Source organism: Pseudopodoces humilis, chromosome 19 (genome assembly GCF_049639895.1).
Source record: "Pseudopodoces humilis isolate 2021_Gansu_Grassland_sample_001 chromosome 19, ASM4963989v1, whole genome shotgun sequence".
Taxonomy (NCBI): domain Eukaryota; kingdom Metazoa; phylum Chordata; class Aves; order Passeriformes; family Paridae; genus Pseudopodoces; species Pseudopodoces humilis.
Window position 1 is genome coordinate 11,195,554 of NC_142218.1, and position 12,621 is coordinate 11,208,174.

General features: G+C 44.5%; 2 protein-coding genes across 7 annotated transcripts; one reads left to right on the forward strand and one right to left on the reverse strand.

Annotated features, from left to right (window-relative positions):
- Positions 1–586: 586 nt before the first annotated feature.
- FAM217B (family with sequence similarity 217 member B) lies at positions 587–8,591 on the reverse strand. Of its 6 annotated transcripts, none has more exons than XM_014254256.2 (5): positions 8,513–8,591; positions 7,225–7,477; positions 5,958–6,063; positions 5,786–5,871; positions 587–5,384 (listed from the first exon to the last, which is right to left on the reverse strand). In XM_014254256.2, the coding sequence occupies exons 2-5, from the start codon at positions 7,323–7,325 to the stop codon at positions 4,193–4,195; spliced, it is 1,485 nt and encodes a 494-aa protein (XP_014109731.2). In that variant the 5' UTR covers positions 7,326–7,477; positions 8,513–8,591; the 3' UTR covers positions 587–4,192. The 6 variants fall into 6 exon arrangements, with proteins under 6 accessions (XP_014109731.2, XP_087920845.1, XP_005524885.2 ...); XM_088064719.1 differs by having other exon boundaries at positions 7,230–7,477; positions 8,503–8,566; XM_005524828.3 differs by having other exon boundaries at positions 8,503–8,566.
- An 860-nt stretch (positions 8,592–9,451) lies between these two features.
- Positions 9,452–12,605, forward strand: PPP1R3D (protein phosphatase 1 regulatory subunit 3D). The gene has a single exon (XM_005524829.3). The coding sequence runs from the start codon at positions 9,452–9,454 to the stop codon at positions 10,373–10,375; it is 924 nt and encodes a 307-aa protein (XP_005524886.2). The 3' UTR covers positions 10,376–12,605.
- Positions 12,606–12,621: the final 16 nt, after the last annotated feature.

Genomic DNA, 12,621 nt, shown 5'->3' on the forward strand with positions numbered 1-12,621 from the left:
TTTCCAGATTACCGGGTGACTCCATTCCGTACTCCGGGAAAAGTCCAGTCCGGGTTTTCCAGATTACCGGGTGACTCCATTCCGTACTCCGGGAAAAATCCAGTCCGGGTTTTCCAGATTACCAAAAATCCCGGATGGAGTTTAATTGCCCGAAAATGAAGGAAAATTCCGTATTTTTATGGCTTCCCTTGGCCAGCAGGAGCCGGGATGTGCTCAGCTACCCCCTCCACCCGATACTGCATTTGTCTGGAATTGTCTCCAAGAAAATTCAGTGCCGCCATCTCGAGAAAAAAATACAACTCGGCAACAAACAGGGCAGTATCTCACTTTTAATGTAGCAAATATACCTTTGAATTACAAGATCACTTTCCCATGGAATTACTAGCAAAAATATCCACAAAAAGTTCAAATAAATAAGAATACATGAATACCAACATCAAAAGCTGGTCTGCAAATCCTCAGTTAATCAAGTTCAGTCCTTCCAGCGTGGTCTGTTTATTTTTCAGATGAAAAACCACTAATGCAATGGGAGCAACAAAGGCTCAATACCTTTAAAATAAGGCAAAAAATAGTACATTCTAGGCAATTTCATACTGTAGAAATTTAAAGTATCAGCTCCAAAAAAGCACATACTGGCTGAAAAAACTGTCAAAATTCTCTCAGAATTCTAACAAGATCCTTTAAATATCAAATACAAGGTAAAAGTTACCTCATACAACAATGAAACACAAAACAGACACGAACAGTGACAGGATGAGGGCACATTTCAGGGTCTGGAGCCAAACAGGACATTTCAGCCCAATGGAATCAGCACAATCCTCTCTGCAGCTCATCCTGCTGGATCCAACTGAAAATGAGGGGGGAAAACATGAAGTGCCCTCAGGATGAGATCCAAGTAATGGAGAAAAAAGAAACATGGCAAGAGAAAAACAGTATTGCTTTAAATTTCTTCACGTGATGCACTAAAAATACATTAGCATTACTGAGGAAAAGAGATTGTACACATTGGAGTGAAATTCTGTTTCTTCACATCTTCTAACAGGGTCATTTCATGAAAAGAATTGAGTTGTTCAAAGTTGATACTCATGTAACTGAAACAGAGTCTGGCTGTTTATTTAAAATACAACATGAGCATATTTGTTTTGTAGGTAATACTGCAGAACACTAAACCTTTACATTCTCTAGCAAAAATAAAAAAAAAAAAATTAAAAAATCACTCTGTTTAAATATCTCACATTACAGTAACCTGTTCTTCAAGAAGCATCACCAGTTCCAGGCTTAGATCCACATGATCATATTGCTAAACCTTGTAAAAAAAAGCTAATAGCCACACAAACACGGTGCTGTGGAAGTATCTTAAGTAATTAATTTTAAACTGAATGTGTTTGATGGCATATTTTTTTCTGCTGTGTTCAGAAGTGCTTGTAAAGACAACATCCAGCAAAACAAAATGAAATAAATATAAACTGTAGTCCTCTTCATAAAAGGAGCTCTTTTCATCTGTAGGCCCAGAACATGGTGAAGTTAAAATGGAAACAGGATAAGACCCAGCCCTTGCAGGTCTGCTCAGGCCAAGAGCTGTTTGTTGAGGCAAACACAGAATTTCTGTTTCTGTGTGAGAACAAAGACGAGGGTGTCAGAAGTATCAAATCAATGACAGAAATCTGACTGGTGTGATTATCACGTGAGACAAACTTACTTGGTCAGATCCCACACGGAACCCAGCGATGAACAAGTTTTCAGACTTCTTTAAAGCGCCATCACCACCTCTACCTGCTTCACTTTTTAGTCTCCCAACGACAGACTGATGTCCAGACTATGACAAACTGCATCAAAACCTTCCTACCTCTGTGACAAAATACTTTTCCCAATGCCAATCACTTTTGCTCTGGTCACAGCTGATGGAAATGGGGTTTATTTACTCTTAAAGAAGTGATCATGCAAAATGTGCCTGTATCTACATGCCCTCCTTACAAGCCAGGAAAGCTTCAATTTAGAAAATTTATCATCCAGCAATATTCAATGCTATAATAACATGCTAAGTTATTTACTGCATCTAACAGAATTTGTTTTAAGAAACTGCTATTCTGATTATGGTCTGGATCCTGCTCACCTCAGGTTGGGTGCTTGTAACAGTAAACTGGAAACAGGGAATTAAAATCCTGATTATTGGCAAAGCAGCTCTCCTATTTTTCACTGCTGTTTATGTGAATCAGGAAAACTTGACTAAGGCAGACTTGCAGAATCTGGCCAGAGATTGAAATACTAGCACTGAGTGCAGGGAAAAAACTCCAAAAAACTAAAAAAGCAAAAAAACATGAGGCTGGACCAAAACAAAAAGGTGAAACAGCAACACTGGGATGTGCTGGTCCTCTGCAGCTGCTGGTGTTCAGTCCCATCCTGAGTGCCACCACACCTCTGACGGCAAATTCCTCTGGTCTTTGAGCATCTCAGATTAAGTTTCACTTCAATTGCATAGAGCTGAATGTACATGCAACTACAATTCACATTAAGTGTAACTTTACAAATACTGATTCTGGAAATGTAATACTGTCTATTACATTCGTTTCCTTTACCAATTCAAAATTTCACATTTGGTCTCCAGTAGACCAGGAAAAAAACACTAAAAATATTTCTTGGACTATTCCTGAGCAATGTATTAATGTACTGTAAAATACTCTATTACTACATTTCTTAATATTCTCACTTTTCAAACTACATATAAATTCATGCTTTGAATTACAAAGCTGAAGATCTGGTAGGCACAATGAAAGATAGAAACAGCTAAGCATCTTCAACCAAGATGAGCTCACCAAGAGAAGTGCAATTTAGCTATATACATAATGTACTCTTTAGTATTTGCTACTTTTTCATTTTCTATCACAATGTGAAGGATCCACTTGCAGAATCTGGTCCATCAGACCTCAGCTCACTTCTCATGAAGACTGGGACTGGTGGCTGAGGAGGAAAATATGCTGACCAGGATTTTAAAGTAAAAGTAAAAAACATTCTTTAGAATTTCATCTTAACAAGATCCTGACTCCAGCTGTTGTGATTGATTTGAAATTGTAACAGTTCAAGGGACACTTCAATGTTCTCTGAACTGTCCTTTGTATTTTCCTGTATCTCACAGACACAAGAGAAGACAGAAGGCCCAAGAACAGGACCCAATCCTGGTTGTACAATTTCTGTAGGACATTTCCCCATCTCACCTCCCTAAACTTTAAGAAGCCAAGCTAGACGGGACCACAGGGTAAGTAAGAGTCATCTTAGATGACTAAAAATAGGTATCTTCTGTATCAAAATATATCTTTACTTGGACTTACAACAGCCTTTAAATTCTTCCCCTAAGAGTCTGTTTTTTATGTTTTGAGAGGCTACCAGTTCTGAAAACTAGGCCATGCAGTCTCTGCTAAAAGCCTTAATTTGCTCAAATATATCCATGTGCAATTTGAAATTTGGTCATTTCCCCCAAAATGACAAAAAGCATCACGGCCTACAAAATTAACTTCCAGGAAAGCTGTCTGTAAACACAGTGAAGATTCCAGGGTATAAAAATACACATTCCATTTTTTTAATATCGTTACTGAAGCTGTCTGGTCCCTAATACTTTGTCTTAAAAATAATTCTTTCTGCATTAAAATATTTCAAAACATTATCTCCATTCTTCTTCTCTTCAAAAAAATATCTATTTCATCAAAAAAATCCAATTCATCATCTTCTGTGAAGAATTAACTTTGCATAGATAACAGGCTCCATTATTTTATAAAAACCACCACAATCAAACCTGACTTACAAAAAGAACATCTTTAAAAAGCACGGAGAAAGAGCATGGGCTCTATTCCCTCCCACCAGCAGGGTAAGTACAAGGAGCACTCAGACTCCAGCTGGTGCAGACAGGACATTCTACACTCCTCTAAACTTCACACTGTGCTATTGTTATCTTCATTGAGCAATTTATAAATATTATAAATATTTTTGAGGAAAGACCAATGGAAGACATTTGGCTTCAGGGAAAACATTTCCTGCTGGCTTAAGATCAAATGTATAGAAATGAGCAGTGCTGACTCAGAACCACGTGTCAGGAACATTTTTCTCAGGATCTTCCTATGAAGCAAAAAGAGATTCTTCTGCACTGGCCAGATGCTTTTAAACAGTCAAGAAGCATCAACATTCACTAATGAATTTTCCCTCACTGAAATTTGCGTGGCGTTTGCTTTGTGCCGTTTGTTTTTATTTTCCTGTCCGCTGTTGGTTTTTTAGGAGGAACATAATTGCTGGCATTGCCATTTTTCTTTGGATTTGTACACGTGTATGTTTTTAAGCCTTTGATGGGAGCAGCTGCACCGTGGAATGCTGGGGTTTGCTTAGGGGGTCTGATGTTACCAACACTTTGGATTTTAGAGCTGCTCTCAGGGGGCTGCAGACTGAGCAGCTGCTGCTTTGCAGCTGGTTTCTTTTTCAGTTCACTCCTTCCATCACCAGGTTGCCTCTGAGAAGATGCTGCACATCCCGTTCTCTCAGGAAGTTTCAGGTGACCCGGGTGGGAACGCACCTGCCGAGTCTCCTCAGAGGACAGCTCTGCCCTGTGACCCAAACAGCTCCTGGGCAGCCTGGTAGCACTTTCCTGGGGCATTCCCTGCCTGCTGGGCACAGGGCTGAGCAAGGCTTTGCCTTTCCCGGGGCTCTTGAGGGCACGGGTGGAGCCGGGGGCAGTCTGGGGCCGGCCTTTGGTGGCCCTGCCCTTCTCGCTCTGCACCGTCTGCATCTGCAGCCACTCCAGCTGCACCAGGCGCTCGATGTATTTCTCCAGGGATCCCGAGGGCTTGGGGCGGAATTCAGTTTTCCCCTCCACGTGGACAAAGATGGCCAGCTGCTTCAAGTCCCAGGTGTTGAAAGGTGGTGGGAGGAAGTCGGGGTAGTAATACTCGGATTCTTTAAATCCTATTTCAGGGATGTGTTCCAAACAAACTGGGTCGATTTCTTCAGCTCTGAGGATGAGTTCTGGTGGTGTGCAGGGAGAGGGGGGAATGGGAATCCTTTCTGAGTCAGAGAGGTCACTGGCACTATCATCTTCAGCATCTTCTTTAATAATTTGTACCGACTCAAAATCGAGAAACATTTCACCTACAGATGCTTCTTGCCATTTCGAAGAGCCTGGACTGGCTTCAGCAATGTACTCTTCATGATTCTTTCCCAACTGTTCTTTTTTACTGCAATAAAAATGCTGCACTGGGACATCCTTAGCCCTACAGAAGTTTTCTTGTGTGCTGCCCTTTGTGCCAGGGGGGATCCTGTGCAGGAAGGATTCGTTTTGCCTTCTTTCTGGGGGACTCCTCTTTGGTCCTTGTGCACTGTGCACTGAGCTGCAAACACTTGGGATCCTAAAGGAAAAGGAAGTTCATGTCCTGTTAGAATGGTCAATGCCTTTGAACAGCAGCTTACAAAGGTCTTGCCACCCCTTCAAGGACAGGGATCTCCATGACTGAAGCTAAAACTGGCACAGAAACTTGGTAATGAGGCAAAATCAGTAATTGCTGGTAGAGATAACAGTGCCTACTACTGATTGTTATTTTTTTAATTATTATTATTATGGTTTTGCCATAGAACTCACTAAAGCAGGATAGCAAGTTTCCATTTTGATAACTTAAATTTACTGTTCTCATAAATGCTGAACTCTGTGCCAGTGAAGTCACATGCAAAATACAGCAGGTACAATTTCATCACAAGCATTTTGTATACCAGTTTGAAATGACAACAAATTAAACAGATAACATTAAATTACCTTTTTGACTGATTACTGCCATCCAGCTGGTTCCTTCCCTTCTTAAAAACACTTGGTTGGTGACCATCTTGAGTGTCATGGGAAATCTGAAGGGATATGAAAGTTTGTGATGTTATTAAGAAGCTGACTTAGAGTAGGTACACTTTTTATGTTAGAAAAGGGGATTATTTACCTTTTCAGTGGCACTTGATACATTTTTGCCTAATCTTCCAGGAGGAGATTTCGCATAAGAAATTGGTTTATTTAGTCCTTTGGTGCTTGGATGGCTTTTTCCATTACTGTAACCACAAAGGATGAAACAGAATATCAGATATAAATAGCAGCATATATGAGTGTCAGAATGGAAGTACAATAAAAGCTTAGAGTTCAACTGAGTTTAAAGGAGGGTTGATTGCAGTTATTCTTAGACTTAAAGTTCATCAGAACTATTTTACACTAAAAATGCACTGCTGTATTTTTAATATTATTAATGCAAAAGTGAGTAATTCTATCAGATGATATAATAATAGAACGTAGCCCTAATATAGAATCCTCTGTATGAGGATCTTAAAGCTCCTTTGGAGATAATAAATATTACAGACTAGATATTTAACCACTGATTTTTATAGTACCTGGTAGGTGCCTTTATTGCAATTTACCAAAATTTATTATAAACTACAATATGAAGGTCACTGCAAGCCAAATCTTGCTTGTCTTTTCCATTTGCATATTCTCAACAAAATTTAAAGGATTATTCCTTTGAAGATAAGGAGTGGAAGAACAGGGAGCATAAGGTTTCTGCTGGTATTAATACAAACTATTTCACAATGAAGGCATAAGAAAATTCCCTGTTTCATATTATAATGGAGTTGTGAAAATATTATTAAGAGAAAAAGCTCATATGAAAGCAAAAGGAATGGCATTACTGATCTGAGCAGCTTAGAACTAAAACATACTTCCTTAATTAAACCTGATACATTTCTGTGTAAGCACACAGAATAAATAAATCAGCATATTCTGTACAAATAAGAACAGTGTTTGCTCTACAAACAAGAAATATTACTGATTTCCAAATGGAAAGCTTTAAAATATCATTTCAGAACAGGAATAATCAAACTGTGCCCTCCTGTCAAATCTAGCATGACTGCAGTTCAGTTAATTTGCCAGGCTGTACATCTTGTTCTCAGTTTTTATGTCAGTAGAGTCAGATTTTGTTTTTAAAAACACATGATTTCACAAATTCAAGAGCTTATAAGAGAATGAAACTAAGTCCTGTGCCTCCAACATTGCTGCAGTCACCTCTGTGACCTTGTGACCTGCACGATCATCCTGCACAATCATTTCTATCGCTGGCATCAGGGGAGAGGATGGCAGTGGGAGCAGGACAGCCAGGCACTTATTAAGTAAGCCCAATATGTTGACATTCCAGCAACTATAAAAAGAGAAATTAATTTCCTTACTTTACCATTCCTTTGTGGTTTTCATTGGTGTGGCTGTGGCTTTCCCTCTGCTGTGTCTCTCTGTGCAATAATAAGGGATATTCCTGAATGCCTGGTCCCATTATTCCTCTTTCCAAAGGGTATCTGCACCTTTACTGTTACATAATCTTCAAACGGCTCCAGTCTTTTGGCTTTGCAAGACACAGTATATCCAATGCTGACATCCCCTCGTCTTGGAGATGCTGGCAACAAACGAAATCCTCCCGATGTGATTCTATTTTTAAAGCAGTAAGATAAACATAATCAGCTACCAAACTGCACTGGAAAACAGTCCCCTCCCCCAGCACTCGCTTAGTGAGAAGCAGCATAGTTCAATTTACTATTCCCAATCCGTGGATATACCTGAGGGTACGGCCGTGCTCCCAGAGCTCCTGTGCAGTGTCATGTGCTCATCCCCATCCCCATCCCCATCCTCATCCCCATCCCCATCCCCATCCCCATCCCCACCGCTCAGCCTGCGCAGTTCCAGGCGCTGCCTCAGCCTGGGCGTCACAGCCCAATGGGGTGGGTGTTCCTGCTCCAATTTATGGAGAGCAGATGATCAACCCCCTGCGTGCTGTGCGAGCTGAGCTGTCCTTTTTGTGTCACAAAACACGCTCTTCCCATATGCATATGTGCAAATTTTATATCCAATACTTAATTTTCTTTTCTTTTTCCAAAACAAATGTATCATCAGCTCTTACTAAAAATACTCAGAGCAGGATCCATTGCCTTCTTTTACTTCCAAAGAATGCATTCCCGTATCAGGGAACTGCACGTTTCCAGGGATTCACAATGGTCTGCAAATGTGACAGGTGACAAACAGCTCTTCTGACCCCCCTTTACTTCTACTGCAGTGCTGTTCACGTTTTTACTGTCGTGTTGATGTCCGTATCTATTTACACTTGATCCCGTCCTATCCTTCAAACGCTTCCCCGCATCCTGTCCCGGCCGCGCTCAGGGGAGCCGAGCCCCGGAGCGCCGGAGCGCCGCGGTCCCGCACCCGGACGGGGCAGAGCAGCGGCCGCGAGGGGCCAGCGCCGGGACGGGGGCAGTGCCGGGATGGTGGCAGTGCCGGGATGGTGGCAGGCTGTGCCCTCGGCTATGGCAGCAGTGCCAGCAGGCGCAGACTGTGCCCGCAGCGCCCGCCGAGCCGGGCCCGCTCCGCTCCCTGCCGCTATCACCGCGCTCCACAAGGGCCGTTCCTTCACTCAGGGGCCGCCCCGCATTCCCCGGCGATCCTCGCCCGCGGCCCGGTACCTGCCCTTACTCCGCGTCCGTCGCCAGCGGCAGCAGCAGCAGCGCAGCCCGAGCGCAGATCGTGGGGGCCGGGCCGGGCTGGGCTGGGCTGGGCCGGGCCGGGCGGGGCGGGGGAAGGGCCCCGCGCCTGCGCCGCGGGTGTGGAGCGGAGCGGCCGCGGTGAGGGCCGGAGACCCGGGGCTGCTCCCGCGGCCGGGCTGCAGCGGGGGCCGCGCCGCAGCGGGGGCCGTGCCGCCCATGGGCGCTGTGGCGGCCCCGAACGCGGATCCGTCCCCCGCCAGCCACGACACCGAGCCTGGCGCCGCGGCCGCGCCCGACAGTCCTCGCCCGCCTTCCAGCCTCTGCAGCAGCCCCGGCTCCTTCCCGCCCGACAGCCTGCAAGCCTTCCCCGGCCTCGACTCGCCCAGCATCCAGTGTGACAGCCTGGAGTGTGCCCCCTGCTCGTGCTGCTGCTGCCGGAGCGCGGGCTCGGCCGGGGCCAGCGAGGACAGCCTGCAGGCCCCTCTCGCCCGGGGCTCCGGCTCACGGTGCTTCGGCGCTCACCGCGCCTCCAGCGACCTCTCCGACAGCCTGGAGTCCTTCATCCAGCACGACAGCCTCCAGTCGCTCTCCAGCCTGGGGGTGAGCTCCTCCAGTATCAGCGGTGATAGCCTTGAATCCCTTTCCAGCCTGAGTCTGGGGACCACCAGCGATCTCGAGCTCATCGGCCACTGAGTCTGCCTTCAGCTTCCCGCACAACGCCTTACTGCTGGCTCTGCCAGCTGCCGTGAGAGCTGCCAGGCTTCTGCCCTTCCTTCCAAGGTGTCGTTGTTCCAGGTGATCCTTGCTGCATCCAGTGCAATAACCTCAGACCTTACTGTGGCTGACATTCTCAAATAAAGTGATTCAAAGGGATAGTGTTCATTATTAGCTGCAGCTGTTAAGGCTGATTTTTTGTCAGCAGTTAAGGATGGAAGTGCGTGGTCCTCCTAGGAATCCCAGCTACCTCTCAGATCTCTATGAGAACATGTTAAGGGCTGAAGGAGCAATGAGACGAGGGCAGCAGCAGCGCCCAGCAGCCCATACAAGTAGCAACAAGACTTTTCGGAGCAGTGCCCCAGCCAAGGAGAGCCCCCAGCCAAATAACCATCCGAACAGCGCCTCCTCCAGCTGTGACCCAGCCCTGAGACCCATCATCCGCCGCCGAGCGAGGTCCCTGCCGACATCACCCGAGAGGAGGAAGAGAGCAGCAGTGCAGTGTCAGAAGCCCAACTTCCAGAGCCGCATGAACAGGGTCAGGTTTGCTGATGCTTTAGGCTTGGAGCTCACTGAAGTGAAAGTCTTCCAGACTGGGGAGGATCCATCCATCCCTTTGCACGTCCTGTCCAGGCTCTCCATAAACTCAGACCTCTGGTACAGCAACTTGAACTTGGAGTTCACTATGCAATGTTTGATCCCTGACTTCCAGCAGCCTGCAGATTGTCTGGATTTCTCATCCCGACTCCAGGAGCAGCAGGTGTGTCTGGAACGGGTGACCAGCTCAGATTTGGGGCTCAGTGGCACCATCCAGGTTCGGAATGTTGCTTTTGAGAAGCAGGTGTCTGTGCGCTACACCTTCAACCAGTGGGAAAGCATCCATGAGGTGTGTGCTCGTTGGGACTGCAGCATCCCAGAGAAAAACGGGCAGGATCAGGTTGATGTGTTCACTTTCTTTCTTCCTGTGCCTCCTTTTCTCCTTCAGCTAAGCACTCTTGTCCAGTTTGCAGCAAGGTACCAAGTCAATGGCCAGGAGTACTGGGATAACAACAGAGGCAAGAACTACACCCTCAGCTGTCAGACTCACCCCCTGAAGCTGCCAAGGGAATGTGAGGAGAGCTGGATCCACTTCATCTGAACAAAGGGAGTGGTGCCGAGCAGCTGTCAGTGGCCTTGGTGGCATTCTGTCCCTTGGCATGGTTCTCTGCTCCTATGGAAACAGTCTTCTTTTTGAAACCTGCCAAACCTGGCCAAGTGTCCCAGGGCTGAGAAGCAGCCTGTGGGTGACCTGTACAAACTGCTCTAAACCTCTAGGAAAGTTTAAACGGCCAAAATCTGTAGTGAGATACTATCATAGAAAGGCCATGTGAGTTTTTTGAGTGCATGAGTCATTGCGAAATGGTTCCCAGGAATGCTGTGAGGCTACCAGAGAGCAAAACAACATGTTTCTTGTTGCTAGTGATACTCTTGCTTGCATAGAATGTTTCTAACAGATCTCTCTTACCATTTTCTACTGTTTGTTTTCTAAGTGGACAGTGTGGCTTTACTGGTTTTGTTTCTAATTTTGTTTATATTACTTCACCAAATCAGGGCACTATTCCATTTATATAGTTTGGACGACAGACACTGTAGGGAGTACTTGTATTTATATACATATGTTATTAAGGCTGTAACCACATTAAATATTTCCAATATCTGAGTTGGAAATTAAATGCTACTGTGAGCAAAATGTACATGAAAATGTGCCATCAGCCCCTCTGTTTCTTTCACTTGGCAAAAAAAATGAAAGGTGCCTTTTCTTATCTCCTCCTTGCAGCAGGTGTGGTTGTTACCAGTGTTTGTGTGAGGCAGATCTGCCTGGGGGAAATTCTCACCTTTGTCAATTGATGCCCAAGTAGGTTTTTCTCAAGGTGGTGGTACAAGAACTCTCTTTTCCTGATGCACCTGCTTTTACTAAGGGAAAAGGATCAATTTTTGATTTGTGTTGCAAATGCAGTTGAAGGTCTCAAAACACTGTATGAATGCTTATGATTTTATCACTGTTACTGGTAAAATTATAGATCAAGAAATTTATATCACATGAATATATATATATAAGGAAAAGAAATAGTACAGGGAGTGGGGTACAGAGGCTTGGAATAGCATTCAGAAGCCTGAATCATAGTTGTTCCCCAGTGTTCCAGAACTACTGCAGAAGTAGCTTTGACTTATTTATTTAGCTGCTTGCCATTGTAAAACAGTTGAACTCCCAAGACTGCAGCCTATGCAACACAAACAGCAACTTGAAAGCACTTAATTTGGTAAACTGCTACTTCCACAGACTTATAAACAGAATCCCTTCTGCTGCAGGGAGAGCACAGGAACACTGTTAGACCATCTTCCCGTGCTTCTTGCTCTGTTGTTTTCGTTCTGTGGTTTTGGTGTGGTTTAAGATTTGCATTCTGGGAAAGACTGTCATGTGCTAGCAAATGTCAGACCTGAGTGTCCCCTTGGCCAGATTTTGTAAAGCTGAGGCTGTCAGGAGAAAGGTTCATGCCAGATATAGCGCAGTGTGAGAGGGGCAGAGAAATGAATGTCTCAGCAGTCTGACTTGGGCTTCTGCTGTCTTCCTTCCACAATCTCTCTGGGTATTGGCATGTGCAAGGTCTTGAATACTAACTACTGAAGCATTATTCCCAGTTTCCTTTTGCTCTCTGTGCTGGTCTGCACTGCTGAGGAAGAGCTGACAGTTCAGTTCCTGCCAGTGCAGTTCTCTGGCACTGCTGGCTCAGTGGAGCAGCGGAGCTGAGAGCCTTCTCCAGATTAAGCTGCTAAACCTTCACACCATTACTGGTGCCTGTCACAGCAGAGCTGGTGTTTGCACTTAGGTTTCCCTGCCACACTCAGTAATGAACATCAAATGGCTTCTGGTTGACAAAAATGGGATTAAGCCATTTAGTGCTAATATGCACCTGTTGTGAAGGTAAACTTACACCACATTTATATCTTCTCAGGACAACTTGACTGCTTGCACTGTGTTCAAATTGAGCACTTCCCTTATAATGAGGTTTTGCAAAAGTGAATTCTTCCACAAGGATTATCACCATATAATGCACTTTTTAAAATATGTATTTATTATTGTCATACAGTAAATGAATGTCCAGTAGTCCACAGTTTAAAGGTTCTTTCAAGCATGTTTTTTTAAAGAAACATTAAATCCATGTAAATAAAAAGGGGTTGTACATTATACTGTATAACAATGAAGCACATATGCTGGACAAAAGGTCCAGCAGTTGTAAAATTGCAAAGTGCTTAATTCATTTTAAAAAGCAATAATAAAACTATGGCTATTGTAATACAGAAGTTTGAAATAAAAGCTTTTCACAATTTTCTGTTGTTTCAGTC

Coding starts and splice junctions, on each gene's coding strand:
- PPP1R3D (XM_005524829.3), top strand. CDS start 9,452: ATGGAAGTGCGTGGTCCTCCTAGGAATCCCAGCTACCTCTCAGATCTC.
- FAM217B (XM_014254256.2), bottom strand. CDS start 7,325: ATGGGACCAGGCATTCAGGAATATCCCTTATTATTGCACAGAGAGACA. Junction 5,872..5,957: donor TATCAAGTGCCACTGAAAAG/GTAAATAATCCC, acceptor ATATCCCTTCAG/ATTTCCCATGACACTCAAGA. Junction 5,385..5,785: donor GGCAGTAATCAGTCAAAAAG/GTAATTTAATGT, acceptor CTTTTCCTTTAG/GATCCCAAGTGTTTGCAGCT.